A 22,656-nucleotide genomic window follows, 5' to 3' on the forward strand; every position below is an offset into this window, starting at 1 on the left:
GTTCAGGGCAAAATTACCCAGGCTTCAAATTTTTCAGCCCAACATCTCTTTTCGGAGATAAGATTTGAGCCTCGTGAAAAGTTAATAAACCGTAGACTTGAGTGGCACAAGTGGCGGTATCCTATTTTAGCGGGCCATTTGGGGCTGGAATGTTTTGTAGTGTTATTTATTTTTACTTTGCTGTTGAAATGTTTTCATCAACATCTGAGATGGTCACCTGAGGAGCTTTTTGTCAAGCGAGGTGAGTTGGCAGGGAGTGATCGGTTTGGAGCAAAAACTCGAATCGTTGCCTCAAAGCGGAGCTCGGCAAATCCTCCATGACGGTTTTCTTTTTTGAGGTGCATTACAGTGATATAACCACTATCTCATCAAATCTCTCTGAGAAAAGGTCATAAATGTGCATACTTATGTTGACTGGTGGGCTGCAAGTGTTGTGTGAGGGTCAGTGCAATTGAATTCTGCAATTCCTTGATGTCACTCTTTGGTCACCAGACTTCTCTGGTCTCTCTCGTTAATGTTATGCCATCGCCGTTTTTAAAAATAATGTCCTCTGAACTCATTTATTATTATTATTATTATTATTAATTCTTGTTCACTTATCAGGGAGAAAAATTCTGCTTGTGTTTTACTCGTATTTTTGATGCCTTGCGTAATCGTTGTTGCATGTCATTGTTGCTGCAGATGAGCTTGAAGTGGATGTCGAGAGTGTGGATCTGGTGAGCTCCTTTGGCATTGTCATTGGTCGTGGAGACAGTCCACAGAGCCAGGCCAGTGATGGAGGGTATGCCAGCTCGGGCTTCATTTGGCCCGAGTTGTGTTAGCGCCGTGGCAAAGTCTGCACTTGCCCCTAATCCCTACGCCCAAACCTCGTGCAAGTGGGTTATGCCTCGTCATCGGCGACTTCCTGGGCACTCGTTCGCCCACTCGCTTCTCAAGTATTGACAATGCAACCTCGCCTTTGGCCTTCGGCAAGCCACTCGTGTCACTGCCACAGGGTCGAAGCTGGAACTTCCTGCAACCTCACAAGTCTCAATCCGAGGCACCTTTTTCCCCTTCCCCAAGCTGATGGACCACCGTAATTCTCCTTCCCAGAAGTTCCTGCCTGCAATTTCCAGCTGTCATTGTATCTCAGGCGAGGTTGTCCTCCAGCACGGTGCTGTACTCCCTATCTGGCTGCATTGCTTTGTTGAGGAAGCTTGAGTTTGGGGGTGGCGGGTAGGGAGGGATTTTAAAGGGGCATACTCAGACATACCTTACCTGGGTACATCTCTCTGGTGCTAAGACCTATTTGGCCTCCAGAGTAGGTAATGAGGTGTGCAATATCCGGCTTAGCATCAACAGCAGGCCAAAGCCGTCTTCTGGACAGTGTAAAAATAAAATAAGAAAACTCAAAAGAGAAAAATATAAAATAGGAAATGCAAAAAAATATTTCATGGGGTAATTGGTGGGGTTTTCAGTATCCCACCAACCTTGACCGCCAACAAATTGATGGGGTGAGAATATGGGTTGGGAGGGAATGTTGTTTCGTATCTCTTGCTGATAATCATTGCTGAAAGGTTTGATTATAGCAAGACATTCCATTCGTATGAAAACCTGCAGTTGAAGGAAATTGCGGGAAAACGCATCGTTACGCCTGCAGGACAGCATTTGCGTGATTTCCCGAGATGTGTTCGGCTCTATTTTTCACACTCCGGGGCTGTGAATTCAAATAACCCAGTATTCGACATAACGTGTACTTTGAATACATATTTTATCGAACAATAATTTCAAAAAAAAAAAAAATTCCGAATTGGCATTTTTAGAGACGGGCGGTTTTGAGTGTGGCGGATGAGGGGATGGGTTGGTCAGGGTCGGTTTGTACATATTAGGCCGCGTTTTGCCATGTCGATATGATTACTGTATTTAATGTGTGAAGCAACTAGGATGTGGTGTTACCTGCACTGCGTACCCTAAGTACGCGACACGTCATCAGCTGGTGCTACGGTCACCCTTGTGCCCTTTGTTAAAGCCATTTTTTTTGTTTGTTTTCTTGTTACAACCGTGCAGCTGAACAACCAGCGTGCTCACCTTCATGCAGGGTGTGTAACTTATGGTTATTGAAAGCACTCATCCAGCATTGCTGACGTGGGAGGTGTTTGAAGGAATATCCAATAGGAGATGAGAAAACTCTTTTGTTCCTGGCTTTGTTTTTACCAACCCTCCCATTGTCCCCGCATTCCAGCCTTTGTTTAGCCAACCTTCACGTTGTCCCCACAGGCAAAATCCTCTCTCCTCTCTTCTCTCTCCTTTCCTCGTCTTGCTGGTCACAAGCATGTTTTGCGTTATCAAAAGGAGTTCTGTTTTTGCAATCCCTTCGTGTTCCATCCCAAACCTCCAGCACACATGCTAGAGCTTGTAACTGTGGATCAGGGACTGATGGTGTTGCGCTTGGTCACCTCTGTCTCCAGAAGCGCTTTTAAATGCTTTCCTTTTTTTTATTGTATTTTTTTTTAAAAGAACTTTTTTTTTTGTCCACGTACATTGTGTAGTCTTTCTGAACGTTTGTATCATATGTTAAACATATTTATAAACTTTTCGGTATATATTTTATACGCTCAAATATATATGACTGAAAAAAAAAATACTGACACGTATTGCGCTTTTCTTTTAAGTTTATTGTTTTTGGATCTGGGATCAAATTAGTTTACCAAAAATGTTTCTCGTTCTCCCTCCCTCCGTTCACGTGCGCTCGCTCGCTCTCTCAATCTCCCTCTGTCGATTTCTTTATTCTCTCTCTCTCCTCATCATCTCTTTTTTTTTTTTAACTCATTATTTTCTTTCTCCATTGAATGTGGTTTCAGATCGACTTTGAGACGATGCTGTGCACGAGTATTTCCTCGTCCGTTCTGGAATGATACCAAAACAGGAAACGATTCACTGGAAAAACCTCATTTGGCCCCCTTTTGAAAAATTCTACGAAGTCAGGAGAGACGGGGGATTTCTGCAAAGGAAGGAGGGAGAAATTGCGGAAACACCGAGAGGGAAAGAGAGAGAGGGGGGGGGCAGAAGGCGCACCATTTTGCAGACGTAACATGTACATGACTCTGCCGTGGACCATCGGTGTGCGACATAACTTTCACTCGGAATGCATTTCAAATAACTTGTTGTTTTGGGCTCATTTTCACAAAATGCTGAACGTTCCTCATGAATTACCACACTCAGCCATCGTGCAGTCCAATGAAGCCTTATTAAAATTCAGGTTATTCGTCTCTTCTTTTCGTTTTTGAACGGCGCTTACGGAAGGGCAGCGTACTTTATGCAGACCAGCAATTGGCACGTTCGCAACACCAGGTCGGAAGGATGCAGAGATATCGTGGCGAGAATGCCAGCTCCTCGACACTGGCACTTCACGGGTATCAGTGAAACGGTTCTTGTACCTATGCTGGCGCACATCGGACAGCTTTCAAAACCACAAAGCTATTCGGTTGCTGCTCATTTGAGCTTTTCCGATGAAACAATCACCCCGTAAACGAGACCAGAGCCTCTCTGCTTTCTGAAATTGGCACGTGTGTGCAGGATGACAAGGCCAATTTGATGAGCGCCGTTTTCCCAACATGTCTGACGATTCCTGATTTGGAGAAACTCTTGAATTTCATTCACCGTAATGCTACCTTGCGGAATTATTGTTGTTTTTCGGACCTTTGCCTTTTAAAATCATTTCATTTCTTCGTACTCTACATGTATATCCACTGAGGAACGGATATTGTGCGGACTGATTTAAAAGAGCGGAATAGCCGCCGAGCAATCCTGCCGATGATGTTCCATTCACCTGACGGTTATGGACATCACTTCTTTCACCGGGAAGCAATTTGCGAACCGCCATGTGGCATCAAGGGGGTACAAATCCTCGAACGGCTTCACTTCATTAAACGGGGTGGCCATCTTTGATTTCGATCATCTTTGGGGGTGGGGTGAAGGGAGAGTTTGGAACATTCATTTATTGGCCTATAAGTTGCACAAGACAATCGCTGTGATTGAACCAGTGATAAAAAAAAATTCCTGCTCCGTTAATGCTCCGATGACGTTTTGTTAACGCTTCGACGAGAGGGCGGCGTTTCACCATATTCGCATGGCATGTTGAGAATTTCATCTTTTGACGTTTAATGGTCACATTCCAGTTTTTGTTCCTTTACCTCGACTTCGGTGTGCCTGTCGGCCGGATTTTGATTGTCCTGTTTCGTACAATTGTCCAGAAGCACAATATGATTACATCGGCAACAATATATTCCACTCCAAGTACAATAATAGAAAAACCGCGTTCGCTCCCACGCAGACTCGGAATGGATTCAAACTTTTCCGCCGCGCTTCAGTCTGTGATGTACCCGTGATGCGTCGTGGCGGCATTTTTTCACACCGATTGTGCCGGTATGCGCACACGGACGATGCACTATCGCCGGGATAAGCGGGCGTTGCGGCCATAAACGCGACCTCATATTAACATGCTCTGAACAGTAGTATTAACCAGATTTGTGAAAGTTATTTTTTTTTCTTCTTTTTTTCTTTTCGTGATAGGAGCGAGGCTCATGGAAGAGCAAGAAATTTGGAGGGAAAAGTCAATTCATTGGGTTTGACCCACTCTTTTATGTCGCCGTTTGTTGCAAGCACTGACGAGCGGGTAATGGAGTCGTTATTGCGTTTTCTTTTCCTGCACTCCATCTATAACTATATCCCTGTGTCTCCGAGAACTCTCCGCGTTTACTGTGAAATCGTCGTCGTAATGTCGACGCATCCCTCACCCCCGCCACCTTAAGGCAGCTGAGTGCCTCCTGCACAACACCTTTTACACGATGCACTTACGTTAACTCATTGCCAGCTTCGGTGCGAGTGCTCCACTGGCACTGTCACGGCGTCTGATCAGGGGTCTCTGCACCTTGTGCTTCACTAAACCTTGCAATGTAAGCTCGCAATTTCACCCAAACTTAGAAGTGTGGTGGATGCTTGCTTTTCGGCGCTTCATTTTGTGAATCGGCTTGTTTATAGCAATGTTGGTGTTCATTGTGTTAACAAACAACAACAAAAAACGTTGTTTGATTGCTTGATTTATTCTGTCTAAGGAGCCAAATGACTTTGCGAATGCGTTAGGACTGTGTACAAATGACCTGTCTTGCTGTATAAAATGAGTACTCATTGGGCTTAATAGTCGGTCCGTGGACTCTGTACCATCTTTGCTGTAAAACTGCCCAACCTCAGTCCCCGTGGGCATTGGCAGCTGTAGCCATGCCCCCTGATACTTCACTTGTATACCCCTTTCCATCTGACTTATCCAATCCTCCCCCACCCCTAAACTCTCCCCAGATCCCTTACATTTCCACGAAATATAGCAAAACCAGCTCTCAGTGCCAATCTTTGGTTTTGTAAGTCCTTAGCGCCACTCCAGCCACAAGTCCTGTGTCCGGCTGTACTCTACTGTTACACATCCCCATGCCATTTGGAACTGCCCGTGCTTTTGCACCGATCACTTCAGCAGCAATAAGGAAAAGAAAAGAAAAAACCCGCACAGTTTAGGCAGTGCACAAAGCAACACAATGCTAGCAGGTCTCAAATCTTGTTTTGCACTTCCACGAAAAAGAAAACGCTTCCATCGGTCCGATTGCAGTGTGAAGTTTGTATGTTCATATGCTATATATGAATATTTTCTTAATGACTGCTGTTTATTATGAACTGAAGTACTGATTAAAAGAGTACTCAATTCTAACTCGCATTTGCTTTGTTTTTTGTTTTCAATTTTTTTTTTTCCTCCTTCTACTTCTCCTTCTTCTCTTCACACGGTGGAACTTGTGTGGAACGTCCCCTTACATGGCCTTTCGGACATGTTGCTTGGACTCTGTAATTGATGTCTCTCTCTCTCTCTCTCTGGACCTTTCCATCTTGAATTATCTTAGAGTGCGGTTGCCTTTCATTGAATTCTTGAGATGTTGCTGAAATAACATTTGCGACGTCACCTCTGTTTCATAGCCAGTCGGGCTGCAAACAGATGGACGTTGAGCTTGAGGACTCGTCTGCCAGCACCAGTCGTTGGCAGAGGTTAAAGATGCCATGGTATCTTTCGTGATGAGTGGACGAGTTATTCCCGGCACCTGAATGAATTACAAGTTCCTGCTCGAGTCACCTTCAGTCAAACATCCGGCCTGGCCGGCAGGTTCGTAAAAGACTTGCAACAAAAACCGTTTCCCAGCCGACGCACAAGGAGGCAACCGTTGTGGCCATTAACGTAGTAGGATTAGTTCATTTTTTTTTTTTTAAGTAGACATGAAAATTTTGATCAGATTTTAAAAATTGAGTTTCCTTTCCCTCTTATTGAGCTTTACACTTGACTTCACCAAACTTGAAGGCCATCTTTGAAATCTTTCACCATCATAGCCTCCCCGTAACAAGGCAAATTGGAACCAACGCCATTGTAGTGGATACCTCACTTTGCTTTTCCACAATGTCAACAAACACCATAATAATACATCCCAACATTCCATTCACTTTGAACCCGACATCAAAGTACGTCTAAGCCTTCGCTTTTAAAATACAACACCAACTTCTTATCGACGCGATGACAAAACATGCGCACGAGGTAAGTAAAGCTTGCGTTGATAAAATTTTATTGCAACTCCACAGCTGTAAATGCAGAACGTTCTCAAACGTGGGGAGCATGCATGAACACACGGACTGTACATCAAATTATTGGAGACAGATCGACTTCCCGTTTTAATACCATTTTCAGCTTCGTCTAACCATGCAAGCTACGGCCGACTCGAATGCTGACGGTAATGTCATCGTTCAATACATCACCGAATGTTTATTCATATCCAGTCGTCACGCCCGGCTGTTTTCACTGTTGTCGAACGACTGAAGATCGACTTCAAAACATGTTTTTTTTGTTTGTTTGTTTGTTTGTTTTTAAGGCATTTTAACACTAAAATTAATCAAAAGTGCAGATGGTATTTGTACATTGAACAAGGATGTACAGTGAAAGTGTAACTTCATTAAGGGCTTTACATGGTGGAAGGGGTTGGGGGGGGGGGAGAGAGGAAGGGGTGACTGTTGGGGAGGGAAGAGGGTGGGTGGTGGGAAGAGGAGAGGGTGGGAAGTGGTAATGGGAAAGGGAGAGAGTGGGTGGTGGAGAGGGTGGGTGGTGGTAAGGTTGAGCAGAGAGGGTGGGTGGTGGTAAGGTTGAGGGGAGCGGGTGGGAAGTGGTAGTAAGGTTGAGGGGAGCGGGTGGGAGGTGGTGGTATGGTTGAGGGGAGCGGGTGAGTAGTGGTGGTAAGATGAGGGGAGCGGGTGAGTAGTGGTGGTAAGATGAGGGGAGCGGATTGGAGGTGGTGCTAAGGTTGAGGGGAGCGGGTGAGTAGTGGTGGTAGGGTTGAAGGGAGCGGGCTGGAGGTGATGGTAAGGTTGAGGGGAGCAGATGGGAGGTGGTGGTAAGGTTGAGGGGAGGTGGTGGGAAGGTTGAGGGGAGGTGGTGGGAAGGTTGAGGGGAGGTGGTGGGAAGGTTGAGGGGAGTGGGTGGGAGGTGGTGGTAAGGTTGAGGGGAGTGGGTGGGAAGTGGTGGGAAGGTTGAGGGGAGCGGATGGGAGGTGGTGGTAAGGTTGAGGGGAGCGGATGGGAGGTGGTGGTAAGGTTGAGGGGAGGTGGTGGTAAGGTTGAGGGGAGGTGGTGGGACGGTTGAGGGGAGCGGGTGGGAGGTGGTGGTAAGTTTGAGGGGAGCGGGTGGGAAGTGGTGGTAAGGTTGAGGGGAGCGGGTGGGAAGTGGTGGTAAGGTTGAGGGGAGCGGGTGGAAAGTGGTGGGAAGGTTGAGGGAAGTGGTGGTAAGGTTGAGGGGAGTGGGGTGGGAGGTGGTGTTAAGGTTGAGGGGAGAGGGTGGGAAGGGGTAAGGGGAAAGGGTGGTAAAGGGAGAGGGTGGGTGGTGGCAAGGTTGAGGGGAGAGGGTGGGAAGTGGTAAGGGGGAGGGGAGAGGGTGGTAAGGGGAGGGGAGAGGGTGGGTGGTGGAAAGGGGGAGGGGAGAGGGTGGGTTGTAGGTTGTTGGGAGGGAAGAGGGTGGGTTGTAGGTTGTTGGGAGGGAAGGGGGTAAGAGGCATTGCAGCTGCAGCTGCATGTACCACACTTGTTCTGTGGTTAAGATTGCAAAGCCCTATAACCAAAGCAGATCTGAATCGAGCAAACGTGGCATTATCTCACCGCGAGTTTCCAGGAAAAACGAGTAGAATGAAGATAACCAAGCTACTTTATTTTTTAACCAACAAAATGAAATCTGAAATTATTCTTACAATAGTCCTGCTCACTGAGGTGTGAGCCCTTCTGCCTTCCTGGAAGTGAGACTGCGAAGCTGATCCATCGCTGGTTAGGAACGCAATGGCCCACGAGGGTCCATGTTTTCGCACGTGTACAGAACGTTAACACAATCACCACGCCATGGAATTGGATTTAAACTCGTCGTCCATGCTTTGAAGGCCGAGAAACCAAATTTCAACGCGACACGCATTCCTAGGCCATGACAGCATGCACACGAGCCGTGCCCACAAGACGCGTGGCACGCCATTGCTGTACATGTAAAATGGGGGCACTGCAGCCAAAGGAAGAGTAGTTGGCCATTTTTAGGCACCGTATGGTTTGACTTCATACCACATCCACAGTTGTACTGGATGGGTGAGAGAGGGTTGTGGTGAGGAAACGCTAATTGCACTTCTGAAGGTTTGGCCACCTGTACGTGTGCACCCAAGTTATAATAATACGAGCTCCTTTACAAGAAACGTCAGGAGGCCATTCGGCCCGTGAAGTTCTGGAGCAAGTTGAGAATCCATCGAATGTGGCCAAGTCAGATGGCCAAACAATCGAAAGAATACGTGTTAAGCCACCTTTATCCCGAATGTTTCATTTCTGTATAGTGAACGGCTTAAAAATACAGAAGTGGGCTTAATCTCCAAAACCTTCAATAGAGGCAGGACCTTACGCCAAGGTTACTCAGTGCATTGGGGTAGAGGAATGTAATGGGCATCCCAAAAAAAGCAAAATACAGTGGTAATTATGGCCTTTTTTTTACCATGAACAAATATAATCATCATCGGCACGTAACATGCCCCATGCAGAGCGTTGGTGCTGCCGAAGCAGTTGCTATGCTACAATCCTGGTCGGTTCGCCACGCCGACTTCGGAAGTCAGGACAGAAATTTGTAATTTGTTCAGGGTACCAGCGATAGCATGTTCACGAAGGACACCGTGGGGTCTTTAACGTCCACCAACTAATGCCGGCAGATGGGACGTCCGTTTAATGTCCACCCAAGGGACGGCACACTCATTGATGAATCACCCTACCTGTGAAACGCCGGGATGACATCTTATAGCTGCGCCGAGATTCAAACCCAGGCTAGACGGCTTAGAGGGGAGTGTGCGTACCCCGAGGCCATCGTGCCAGCCCCGAACAAATAATATAGTCCCCAATTAACCATTTTAAAGCTCAACAAGGTTTAAAAAAAAATGCAAACTGGAAGATAACCTGTCTGTTTATCAAAGGGGTGAATTCAATGTGGTCTTTGTATACGTTGCTCAGACCTGAGAGGTGAACCACTGAACCGTAGCAACAAACCCCTGCTTCCACATTCACACACCCTTACTTTGTGGACTATAAAATAATGCTCATTTCCTTTTAAAATGGAGGCTTTCTCAAAGAAATTAAGAATTTTTTTTTTTCTTGTACCATTTTGCTTGCTTCCAGAAAATAATCGTTTTCGTTTCTTAAAGTCCAGAGCAAATATAAATCTAATTTCATGAGCAATCCGCTTCTCGAAGCTCACCGTTGCCATCTTCCTTCGTATCTGGTCCCAACAATCCCTGGCTTTGCTTCCTTGGAGCCATTTGCTGTTCTGGTTGGCCGTTCTCCATCAGTTGTTCCTTATCGTCTACCTGTTCGCTTTTCACATTGCTGGCGGCCCCTTCTTTCTGCAGCCAGCACTCCGCACGAAGATATTCCGCAAACAGTGTGCGGGCACGCCGCAGCACAGGAACCAGTGGGTGCCTCCGTACTAGTCGGTCAAAGTGAATCGCGAGGTCGTTGTGGTCAAGACGGGCCGAGATTACCGCATCGCGCTGTTCCTGCAGCATGGCGACACAAAGGAAGGGTAATAGAGGATTCCCAGCACCTAGGTCTTGAGGCGGAGGCAGTGTAGTTGCAGAAGCTTCATCTCCAGTAATGGGTGGATGAGGGGGGGGTAGAATCGGAAGAGGACTTGAGGCCGAGGGGGACACGGGGTTGCTGGTTGGTGGGACGAAAGGGAAAGTTCTGATTGAATGGATGGTAGATGGAAAAGAATCTGCAAGGGAAATATCTGGATCATTGCACTCAGAGTTTGATGGAGGTGCCATTCCTCCTGATGATGTCATCTGTGCATTGCACGGTTCAGGGGATGAAAGGGTGGCAGAGAGAGTATTGGAGGGTGAGGGGCATAGAATGGGGGGTGTAAAAGAAGATCGTGGAGCAAGTTCAACTGCTGCTACATTAGAAGGAAAAGGATGCACCGTGGAGGACTGAGACGAAGGTGATATGGTTGTTTTGCTTTGCTGATTTATCAGAGTCTGCTCAAAAGGTAAGGCTTCAGGCTCAGTCAGTTGTAACTCAGAAAATGGTGGGTCAGGTGGGAGTGCACCCCACATGACCTCAAGGGCACGCAGAGCATCGTCAAAGGCAAATTCTCGTTTCAGTTCCAGCAAGAGCCAGCGGTAGCAAAAGAATAGGTGGCTCGCACCATGGTCGGTGAGGTAGGCATGAAATGCCGGGTCATAGCGGTGAAGCAGTGCAGACAGGTGTGAAAACTTGGCAGCCATAGCTTTTCCATCAGGCCGGAAACTGCTGTCAAGGCGACGCATGAGTCCACAGAAACTAACGTATGCCCGAGCATCATCCTCCATGACGAAGAGAAGTGGAGATGCAAGGTCACTCATGCCCTGAGCATGGAATTACAAACAGTCATCACCAATTAAAACACAATCGCCGCAATATCATCTCAAATATCAACAACACCAACCTGCACATAGCCAAGTGATGGATGAGTGAGGGCAAAGGTTACAAGAAGATCACGTAGGGCGACGAGTCGGGGACAGTCGTCGGAACCAGCAAAGAAAGGGTGGCCACGATCTGTTCGCAAAACGTCTTTGAGCACAGCCTGCTCCACCCCAGCGACATAGGCACAGCCAGTCCCGTCGGTACCTCGCCATGCCTGCCAGGCCTTGCACAGATCCTCATATTCAGAAGCCTTACGCCTCATGTATGCGAGGCGCTCAGATGCACTCAGACCATTGGGGTAAACGTTAAGGAGATGACGCCAGACCACCTGCAACCAAAATCCATGAGGGACTAATCAATCTTCAAACGCCATTTGTGATGACCTTTGCATCCAGCACAATAACTCGTGTCAAACGATTTAAACCAAGGCTGAAGTTACAAACAAATATGGTACCATGTATGGCTCTCGGTTTCATATCAATGATACCTTTCGTAGTGATGGTTCTATGCCACCATGATAAACACGCAGGCGAAGGTCATGTGGACGAGCAAGCTGACCATCAGGCCCGAGGAAAGCCCGGAACTCTGCGTCGGAAAGAGGTGGCGGTACTGGGGATCGAACAGAGTCATCCCCATACACGCCGCTCAAAGCCTGCTGCATGCGGGACAGCGTGCGTCCGACCTGCACGCAGCACCAGCAACCTTTAATAAAAAGCGCAGTGGTGAATGTCATTCAATGTGCAGCACCTCTCGCAAGGGTTACAAAACAGCCCATTGGGAGTGAACAAAGTACAGATTGCAAAGAGATTTGTTGGATCTCGTGGCCAAATTTCACATCGTTAACAGGGGAAAAAATAATTCCACTGCAAAGACGCAACAAATGATGCATCGCAGAATTTCGTTTGTGAAGTGGAGGACAGAAGGGAACGGGTGGACATTTGATGGACGAACAAAAATGACCTGCAATCGAGAAGCAGATGTTGAACGTCAACATGAATGCCCCGAGGAAACACACTGCAAAGATTGAGGTTCATGGAAGAGCGAGGTGATGGAGGGCAAAAATGGGATGAGCTGACAACAGTGGTGGCAGTACAATAACACTGAACACAAGTAGAACGACATTCGGTAGAGCGCATACCTCCGCCACACTGAACGGTTTATGATTTGGATCCCACTGATAGGCCGGATCTGCATCTGGACCTTAAACAAAATCTAATCAGCTTGTTGTCGTCACCTCCCTAACTCAAACACCTCGTTTCTTCTGAATCCGTCCTCAACGTTTTGAGATATCGTGCTATGTATCGTTTTTACCCCCATCTCTTAACGGTGAAGAATCACTTGAAAAATTCTGGATCTTCAACAAAATCGAATCAATTTGTCCTTGTCCTCATTAAACCTGTCCACTAAGTTTCGTCCGAATCCATCCATAACTTTTTGAGATATCCTGCTCACAGACAGACAGACAGACAGACAAACAGAGGTGAAAAGATAACCTACGTCGACCTTCGGTGGCGGAGGTAATAAATAAGGAAATTAACACACAGGAAAGAGCAAACACAGTAACCTGCAAAGGTCGGATTAGGTGGGGTGAATGGGAGTAGAAAAGATCATGGATCGAGATGGGGGATGACATGAGATGATCATGCAACAACTGCTTATAGCCCTGGGGGGAATAGTGGGAATGAACAGCCTCGAGAAGGCGGTTCGACAAATGTGAGAAATGAGTAACAAGGAGTGGAGTCGGTGTAGATTTTTGGAATTTAACCAGGAGCAGGTTAATTGGAGAACGAGTGCATCTTGGAATTGCTGGGGGATGGCCAAAGGGTTAAGAGAGTAGAGGGAGCTCGATCAGAGGAGATGCGACAAATGAGAAATATTCTCACACAGAAACCAAGTGAATAATTTGATATTTGAACTTATTCTCATTTTTTGAGGGCTGGGAGGGGGGGGGAGTGACTTCTAGTTTTGACTGCAGTCTTCCTCTGAAGGATGCAGCTGACTCTCTGGAACGTCACATGAGCAGTTTTGCTCAATTAACGGCAACCGAATGTCATCAGCATCATATTTAAACGGCGACTGCCTTTATTTGTGGAGTGGAAACAGGATGTGAAGATATACCAATGCTGACACAAGCCAAACAAATCTGCACAAACAATCAAACATACCTGTGAAATAAGAGTATGAGTGAATCCCAATGCACTGGGCCTGCGCTCCCACAGTTGTGGCACCATGTTCGGCACATCCCTCGGACTGATGACGTCCCAGTCCTCTAGTCCGGGGCCTGCGACGCAGTCACATTAAAGCACATCGAAATTGTAGCACAAAGGAGGGGATTTCAGTTGCACCAAAATTAGCACGTCTTGAATGTGAAAAAACACATGAACCCCAAAGAAACGCCCCAAAAATTGTTTGCTTGTTCAAACTCGAGTCCAAAGGACACCTGGCTTTCCTGGTAAAACCGCATCTTCCGACTTCATGCAGGAGAGGTATGACGTTTGAGGGGAAAACAAATGTTCACGAGAAGGACAAACCGCACTCACTGTCTGGCCGGGGACGAAGATCGAGCTTGAGATGTAGGTAAGGCCGGGCAGCTGCAAAGGCCGTTCTGAGGTCCCACTCTGATAAGAGGGACAGGTACACATCCTGGCCTCGCTCATCCCGACTCAGGTAACTCAGCAAGAATGCTCGTTTCCTTTAAGGGACACAATTTTACAGTTTATGACAAACAAACAACAACACGATGCCCTTTCTGCTTTGATTATCGTCAGAAATCGATGAATGTTGAAGAGAAGCGACAGGAATTTCAAAAACTGAGAATTACTTCATCTGATTATTTAATTTTTTTTAAAAATTCGCATCCCTTCATGAAATGGAATATGAAGATTCATTTGAAGGTACATTGATGTCCACTTGCGTCATTGTCCTGAATGTGATATCGGTACAAGGTCCTCCATTAGCCTTAGATAACTGCAAAGAAATTCAAATTCAAAATACAAGTTCAAATGCGGCCGCGACCAAGTTGATGATCTTCCGCACGAACACGTTCCAGCGACATCTGTTACGCCTGCTAGTATCCAAAAAATTGAGCAACTGAATCCGAGTAACTGTCGGATATCTGTGCGTGACATTGCACAAGAAGCTGAAATCGGTATTGGGTGTGCACACCTGAAAACAAGCGATCAATCGTGGAATGGCACCATAGCGGCTCGCCACGACCCAAGAAGTTCAAGGCCGTGACATCTGCCAGAAAGGTTGTTGGCTGCAGTGTTTTCAGACTGCCAAGGACTGATCCGTGTCGATGTCCTTTAACAGCGGAAAAACAATAAACACCCAGCGCTACAGTGACCAACAACGCAACAACGTTTGCAATGCAATGCGGGACTTTCAAAATGACGTAATCTGCCCCCAAAATGCTCGGTGAGCATTCGCAGAAACCCCCTCGCAACGAGGTTAATCGGGGCGGCCGAACACATATCATATGTGCCAGATAAGGATTGTAATGTAAACGACCTCACAAAGCTTCTAAAAGAAGCCAAAAATACTTGGAAAAGTCGCTTGGAGAAAGGTGCGGATATCTTGCAGCCCGTCCTGCATAAAACTCCAGACGATGTGGGCCCGTGGATGGGCAGTCGACAGGCATGTTCCATACCTGCCAACCCTACCGATTTAGCCGGTAAACTACCGATTTTCGAGGCTATCTACCAGCTACCGATTTTACATGCTTAATCTACCGGTTTTTAAAATTCAGGGGAATTTTTTTTATTTTATCCAAGTTACAGAATACGATACTGTACAGTACCTTGCAGTTTACGTTTTTTCCGTTGTCTATGCGCGCGTCTACACCGTTACACGCGTCTGCTATCGTTAAATCTGATTATCCTCCCTTAGTTTAGTGATAGCAGACGCGCGTAACCGCCTGGTGGCGCTAGCGTCGCACGGTCGAGTGGACAACAACAAAGCCATTTTTCACGCGGATGCTTTCACAACAATCACAATGGACACGCCTGAAAAGACAAAGCCACCTTTGCGGTACGACAATGTTTTCAAGGACGAGTGGACAAAAGAACATTCATGGATCAAGGCATCGCGGAAAGGTACGAAGCACGCGTTCTGTGAGCTGTGCAGGACTGATATATCTGTGTCTCACAGCGGCTACGGAGATATTGCCACTCACATTAGATCGAACAAACACGTGAAAAACGCGAACGCTGTCAAAAGCACGCCCTTAATGAAAATGTTTTTTTTTTTCAAAAATTTTCCGGGGGGGGGGGGCATGCTCCTGCGTCGTGCAAAAATCTACCGATTTTCATTCCAAAAAGGTTGGCTGGTATGCATGTTCTACCTGACCTTCCTGGTCATCCCTGCCAGAGAGTGGACTTTGAACCTTGCGGGATTACGTTGTGTGAACGTGGCAAACTTGGCGATTCATTTAATGGACGTCTTCAATTGGAAAGACGATGCCATTACCAACACGAGTGGGTACTCTCGCCCTGTGGGCGGGAGTACCCTTCTCGGCCCACCTTCGGTGGGCAACGTGCAGCGGCACGGTCTTGGAAATGCATTTTATAATTTTTGAAAGAAATTTTATTTATCACAACATATCACACACCATATCATAAGATTGTTCGCTCATATCATATCAACATATCATACACCATAAGGAAGATCATTTGTAATCAATATTGTAATCACCGCTGTTGAAGATGGAACAGTCGAGAAGAATACAATGAGTCACGAGGTGAGGAAACACGAAGTGAGGAAAGCGTGTGATGAAGACGCCGCACCACCTCGATTGACCGTTGCTTGTCGATGCGGATAGACATGATGACACCCAATTGGTCAGTGCCGTGACCAATCGACGAGTGAATAAAGGCGATATAGTGACAGCCACACGGTGCTTGGCGATGCGGATAGACGTGATAACACCCAATTGGTTAGTGCCGTGACCAATCGACGAGTGAATAAAGGCGATATAGTGACAGCCACACGGTGCTTGCCGATGCGGATAGACGTGATAACACCCAATTGGTCAGTGCCGTGACCAATCGACGAGTGAATAAAGGCGATATAGCGACAGCCACATGATGCTTGCCGATGCGGATAGACGTGATGACACCCAATTGGTCAGTGCCGTGACCAATTGACGAGTGAATAAAGGCGATATAGCGACAGCACAACGACCTCTATTTATTACAGTCACATTCAGGTCGACTTCCCAGAGGAGGACACATTATCGAGTTCAGTTGCTTATTAACACCGACAGGAAGATCACACGAGTGAAGACTATCGTAGGATGGGATATTTTAATTACAGATTTTGCGCGAGTAAAGGCAGGTTAAAAGTACCCGGCGAGTAGAATTGAGTCACTGTAAGCACGCACGCACGCACGCACGCACGCACGCACGCACGCACACACACACACACACACACACACACACACACACACACACACACACACACACACACACACACACACACACACTCACCTCGTTTAGCATTTACATGTCATTGTGAAAGTCCCGTATTGTCAGGCAGTGGGCATGAATGCTCTTCAGTGGTGTTAATGTCAAAGCCAAATCTCACATAGTGAGTTCCAGTGTTGCAACACCCACACAGATATGGTGAGAGGTTCTAAACCATCCACCATACAGCCCAGGATATGTCACCTTGTACCTTTCACCTCTTTGGGCCACTCAAGGATCACTTGGGTGACACCAAGTTTGCTCGTGATGAGGAAGTGAAGGCCAATGTCCTAAAGTGGCTGCGTACCCATCCTAAAGGGTAACACTGAAGTACTGCCACACCAATGAGACGAGCGTGTTCATGTTGCTGTGGAATAGGTTAAGAAATCGTGAAAGTTGTGCAGTTTTTGGAAGATAATTTCTTCATGTGGAAAATCCCAGGTAGACCTTCAACTACCCCCATACATCTCACATCTATCCGACTGATCACCTGCACCAAGAATGAAGGTGCAGGTTGCTTGAACGAAGCACTTCAAATGATCCTTCATCAGAAGTTGTCAAGCTTCCCAATTACAGGGTATTCCAAAATTAGTTTACTGCAATTCTTCTTGTGAATTTTTCCTTTGAAAAATAAGAACATGCCGGTTCTTGGCAAAACATCGGAATGCTGACGATAAAGAGATTCATAATAAATGTCTTCAAAATGTGCGCAAGTCTTAATGCCGACGAAGAAATCTGTGGGTGGTGGTACATACATTCATACGTACGTTGGGAGCATGTGCCATCAGCGCGTCGCTGCGTCCACTTTCTGCCGGTACTCCAGGGGCCTCTGGCCATCGCCCAGGCAGATGCCTGTCCCATCCCCATCTCTTTAGGGATAGGACATTCCAGGCACCCACGCAAAGGGTGGTTAACCCGAGGAGGTTAACCCGAGGAGACCGCCATCTGGTGGACGACACCTCAGCACCACCCGGACACACACCTCAGGGTGTTTTTGCGGAGTGAAGTGTTTTGTGGCGGCCGGAGTGCAAATCCTGCCACCAACATCCTCAGTCGGGAAGGTAACCAACTGCAGGAGGACGTCCACAGATACAGTTGGGTACCAGATATGGATGGCCGTTGGCTCACAGGGAGCTCCTCCACCCTTTGGCATATTTTGTATTTAATCCCGCTGGGTATCCACGTCCATACACCCTCCACACCAGGGGAACCTGGTAGGTGGAGCCGGTTTAGTCGCCGATAATCGACCATGAACAGATTAGTATGGGTTCTACATGATACCCGTAGCAAGTGACAGATCTGATCTGGCCTGACCTGACCTGACCTGACAACCAGGGTTGGGTGCCGCTGCATCGGTCAGACTGCTTTTGTACCGTCTATTAGCGCAACACACAGCACGGCCCCACGATCCCCCCAACCCCAGCCTCCGAGTAACCGGATTACATGCGCACACCCAGATACTTCAAGGAGGTGAACATTCAAATATGAAAAAGTATGGGAGGGTTTGGATGTTTATTGGGGAAAAAAGAATGCTTTGATCACCTGTTCCTGTTATCCGTGCTTTCGTGTTGTGCTGCCTGGTGGTGTGTAAGGTAAAAGGTACAATGATAAATAATTATAGAATGTAAACTGAAAAAAACTGTTGAAGACTTTGTGCTTCAAAAAACAACTACTACGACGACTACTACTACTACTACTACTACTACTACTACTACTACTACTACTACTACTACTACTACTACTACTACTACTACTACTACTACTACTACAATATTCTCACTTTCTTGTGGGGTTGTGAGGGGAAGGTTTTCGGCCCAATTTTTCACAAACTGGCTGGCCAAGTCCCACGTCGACTGAAAGCGACAGGAATGTGCAATTTGTTCAGGTTCACGGCGATAACTCACCGACTCTTCACAAAAGACCCCAATGGATCTTTATACTGTCCACCAACGACTGTAATGCTGGCAGACAGGACAGCCCAATCTAACGTCCATCCGAAGGACGCTGCATAACTTGATGCATCACCCTTCCTGTGAAATACCAGGATGACAGTTCATCGCCGAGCCCGAGATTCGAACCCAGGCTCGATAGCGTACCCGTAGGCCATCTTGGTGGACCATTAACCAGTGGTTCCACAAACTGAACTAACTTATCTGTCAACACTGGTTGCCAAAGACCAACAGAAAGAAAAAAAAAACAATCACACTAACCATCATATCTGGGCCTGTTCCTGTCACAGCATCTGAAGCTTAAGAATCAAAACGTTCAAAAAAAATCCCTAATATTTTGCTCAACAAAACCGTCGTCAACTTGCAACGTGCCCTTCATAGCTCTGGAACCTGAAAACATTCCATGAGAGTCCATGAAAGGAGCACACCATGCCCGCTTACCCACTGAGCTGAAAAGCACGCACGAGGATGTGCTGCAGCACGTCCAAGGAGGTGATCTGAGGGTCCACAGAGAAAGAACGTGCCTCAGGCTGCGAAGATCCGTCGTATTTCTGTTCAAAACAAGAGAGCAACGTAACAGTGAGAAAAGACAGCAACTAGTTACAACAGCTGCTTATCATCTTTGTAGATACCAGCAGAGTACCCATCCGATGGGGCGATCTTGCTCCAAGCGTGCAACACGTTCTTCTGGCGAATCCCTTTGTTTGGGCAGTGTATAGGCAACAGACCGCTGCTTCAATCGATTGAGCCAACAGGGTGTCCAAACAGGGTGGAAGCAATCATGGACGGTACAGAAATTCGGAATTTGGTCAGGGTACCAATATTCCATCGCAGACTCTCCTCCTCCACCATGGTGGAATGGGACCAGATGGTGTCCTCCTCCACCATGGTGGAATGGGACCAGATGGTGTCCTCCTCCACCATGGTGGAATGGGACCAGATGGTGCCCTCCTCCACCATGGTGGAATGGGACCAGATGGTGTGCTCCTCCACCATGGTGGAATGGGACCAGATGGTGTCCTTCTCCACCATGGTGGAATGGGACCAGATGGTGTCCTCCTCCACCATGGTGGAATGGGACCAGATGGTGTCCTCCTCCACCATGGTGGAATGGGACCATGGTGCAGGAGGACACCATGGTCGCTTCTCTCCCTCTCTCCATATGGAAGAACGTGCTCCCTTTTTTGGTATTTGGTAAATTTTTTTAGATATAGATTTGTCCCGGTTCCTTCATTCCTGTGTGCCTGAAGATCTTGGGGGATCCTCCATCAATTCTTGATGGTCCACCGTTGCGTAGCAACCAATACTGATGCAGATGACGTCATGTCACGTGAATCGGAATGATCCCGACTCGGATCGCCACGTCCCATGAACAAAATCATAAAGCCCAAGTACAGTGCACTGTACATAGGCATATAGTGTACTGTACACACAGGCATACAGTATACTGTGCGTACAGTCACACCGTGTACTGTACATACAGTCATACAGTGTACTGTGCATACAGACATACAGTATGCTGCACATACAGCCATAGTGTACTGTACATAGTCGAACGGTGTACTGTACATAGACATAGAGTATGCTGTGCATACAGCCATACAGTGTGCTGTGCATACAGTCATACCATACTGTACATATGCATACAGTGTACTGTACATGGTCATACCGTGTGCTGCACATACAGTCATACAGTATACTTCGCATAGTCATGCAGTGTGCTGTACACATGCATACAGTGTACTGTTCATACGGTCATCCCGTGTACTGTATGTACAGTCATACAGTATGCTGCACACACAGGCATAGAGTATGCTGTGCACACAGGCATAGAGTATGCTGTGCACACAGGCATAGAGTATGCTGTGCACACAGGCATAGAGTATGCTGTGCACACAGCCATACAGTGTACTGTATGTATGGTCATATGGTGTACTGTACGTACAGTCATACAGTTTCCTGTGCAGACAGTCATACTGTGTTCTGTACATAGCCATACAGTGTATTGTACATACAGTCATATTGTGTACTGTACATACAGTCACACAGTATGCTGCACATAGTCATACAGTGCACTGTATATACAGTCATAAAGCTTACTGTACATAGTCATACAGTATGCTGTGCATAGTCATGCAGTGTACTGTACATACATTCATACTGTGTGCTGTGCATACAGTAATACTGTGTACTGTACATCGTAATACAGCATACTGTACATACAGTCATACCATGTACTGTGCATACAGTCAAACAGTGTACTATACATACCGTATACTGTACATACAGGCAAACAGTGTATTGTAAATACAGTTATACAGTGCACTGTATACACAGTCATAAAGCTTATTGTACATAGTCATACAGTATGCTGTACATAGTCATGCAGTGTACTGTACATACAGTCATACTGTGTGCTATACATACAGTCATACAGCATACTGTGCATAGTCATACAGTGCACTATACATACAGTCATACCGTGTACTGTACATACAGGCAAACAGTGTATTGTAAATACAGTTATACAGTGTTCTATATGTACAGTCATACAGTGTACTGTACATAGTCATACTGTGTACTTCACATCCAGTCACACAGTATGCTGTGCATAGTCACACCCTGTACTGTACATACAGTCATAGTGTACTATGCATACTGTACACACAGTGTACTGTACACAGTGTCGTACAGTGTACTGTTCATAGTCATATGGCTAACTGTACATAGTCATACAGTGTACTGTATGTACAGTCATGCAGTGAACTGCACATACAGTCATCCAGAAAACTTGACATAGTCATGCAGTGTACTGCAGTCATACAGCAAACTGTACATAGTCAGTGTACTGTACATAGTCATGTAGTGCACTGTGCATACAGTCATACAGTGTACTGCACATACAGTCAAACAGCGAACTGTATATAGTCATACAGTGTACTGCGCATACAGTCATACAGTGTACTGTACATAGTCATGCAGTGTACTGCACATAGTCATACAGCGAACTGTACATAGTCACACAGTGTACTGTACATAGCCATGTAGTGCACTGTACATACAGTCATACAGTGTACTGCACATACAGTCATACAGCGAACTGTACATAGTTATGCAGTGTAATGCGCATACAGTCATACAGTGAACTGTACATAGTCATACAGTGTACTGCGCATACAGTTATAGCGAACTGTACATAGTCATGCAGTGTACTGTACAGTCATACAGTGTACTGCACATACAGTCATACAGTGCACTGTACATACAGTCACACAGTGTAGGTTACTTTGCGACGAACAGCAGGAAGATTCTCTCACTGACATTTTGTGTCCATTTTTCATTTCTACCACAAGACGTGTTCCATTGACAGCGAAACGGGGCGGATCGACTCGGGTGTTGTGGAGAATACGCTGCACAGAGGAGGGCGAGGTGCAGTTTACAGCGGAGACAAAGACGATACGGTATTAATGGGGAAAGACGGACGATGACAGACACAGGTGAGTTGGACAAACCGACGGGACGGGCGGACCCGTGGAGACAAACGTTTGCGGTGGGTTCGGGAGGGGTTTGATGGAGGTGAGTGTTTGGCCGCCTGACGTGAGGTCGGTGAGGGTTCTCACCTTCACTTTCACCCTCACCACGTCGAACTCCTCGATGGAAGCAGCACGAACCGCCATCCTGGGGCTGAGGAGTGAGGAGGAGACGGGCGAACAAGGGTGGAGGGTTGGGGGAGGAGACGCAGCACGGGCGGGATGGGGATGTGGATGAAGAAAGGATCTGGAGTAAAATGTTGAAGGGATATATCGGTTTGCGTTGGTGGAGAGAGGATCGTGGAAGGGGAGGAGGATACAGGGGGGAGGGGCGAATTTGTTTGAGGGATGGCGCGACTGAAAGGTAGAAGGTGGTGTAAACACTGTACAGTAATTTAGTGAGGACCTCCCGTCAGGAGCCCCTCTCTCTCTCCCACACCCCTTCCTTCTATCCCCTCTCCCTCTCTCACCATCTCCCCCCCTCACCCCTCTCTCACTCACCCCTCCCTCTTTCCTACCCCCCTCTCTCCCACTCCTCTCTTTCTCTTCCACCCCTCCCTCTCTCCTACCTCCTCCCTCTCTCCTTCCCCCTCCCTCTTTCCTACCCCCTTCTTTTCTCCGACTCCTCCCTCTCTATCCCCCTCCTCTCTCCCACACCCCTCCCTCACCCACACCCCTCCCTCTCTCCCACCT

The 22,656-nt window shown here is 47.0% G+C and overlaps 2 protein-coding genes across 4 annotated transcripts in view; one reads left to right on the top strand and one right to left on the bottom strand.

Moving 5' to 3' along the window:
* Positions 1 to 1,801, top strand: part of LOC147033275 (max dimerization protein 1-like) — a 100,072-nt gene extending 98,271 nt beyond the window's left edge. For all 3 annotated transcript variants that reach the window (XM_085871500.1, XM_085871499.1, XM_085871498.1), the window contains one exon: positions 682 to 1,801. In XM_085871500.1, the coding sequence (XP_085727626.1) occupies positions 682 to 821 (140 nt within the window). In that variant the 3' untranslated portion in view covers positions 822 to 1,801. The remainder of the gene's footprint in view (positions 1 to 681) is intronic.
* Positions 1,802 to 6,612: 4,811 nt separating this feature from the next.
* Positions 6,613 to 22,337, bottom strand: TBC1D25 (TBC1 domain family member 25). The gene is made up of 7 exons (XM_085871497.1): positions 22,054 to 22,337; positions 18,875 to 18,984; positions 13,563 to 13,714; positions 13,188 to 13,303; positions 11,510 to 11,704; positions 11,045 to 11,350; positions 6,613 to 10,964 (listed from the first exon to the last, which is right to left on the bottom strand). Exons 1-7 carry the CDS (start codon positions 22,108 to 22,110, stop codon positions 9,789 to 9,791), a joined length of 2,112 nt encoding a protein of 703 aa, XP_085727623.1. The 5' UTR covers positions 22,111 to 22,337; the 3' UTR covers positions 6,613 to 9,788.
* Positions 22,338 to 22,656: the final 319 nt, after the last annotated feature.

The sequence above is a fragment of the Eptatretus burgeri genome, chromosome 2 (assembly GCF_056783735.1).
Source record: "Eptatretus burgeri isolate ZD-2024b chromosome 2, Ebu_testis_v1, whole genome shotgun sequence".
In the NCBI taxonomy this organism is placed as follows: Eukaryota; Metazoa; Chordata; class Myxini; order Myxiniformes; family Myxinidae; genus Eptatretus; species Eptatretus burgeri.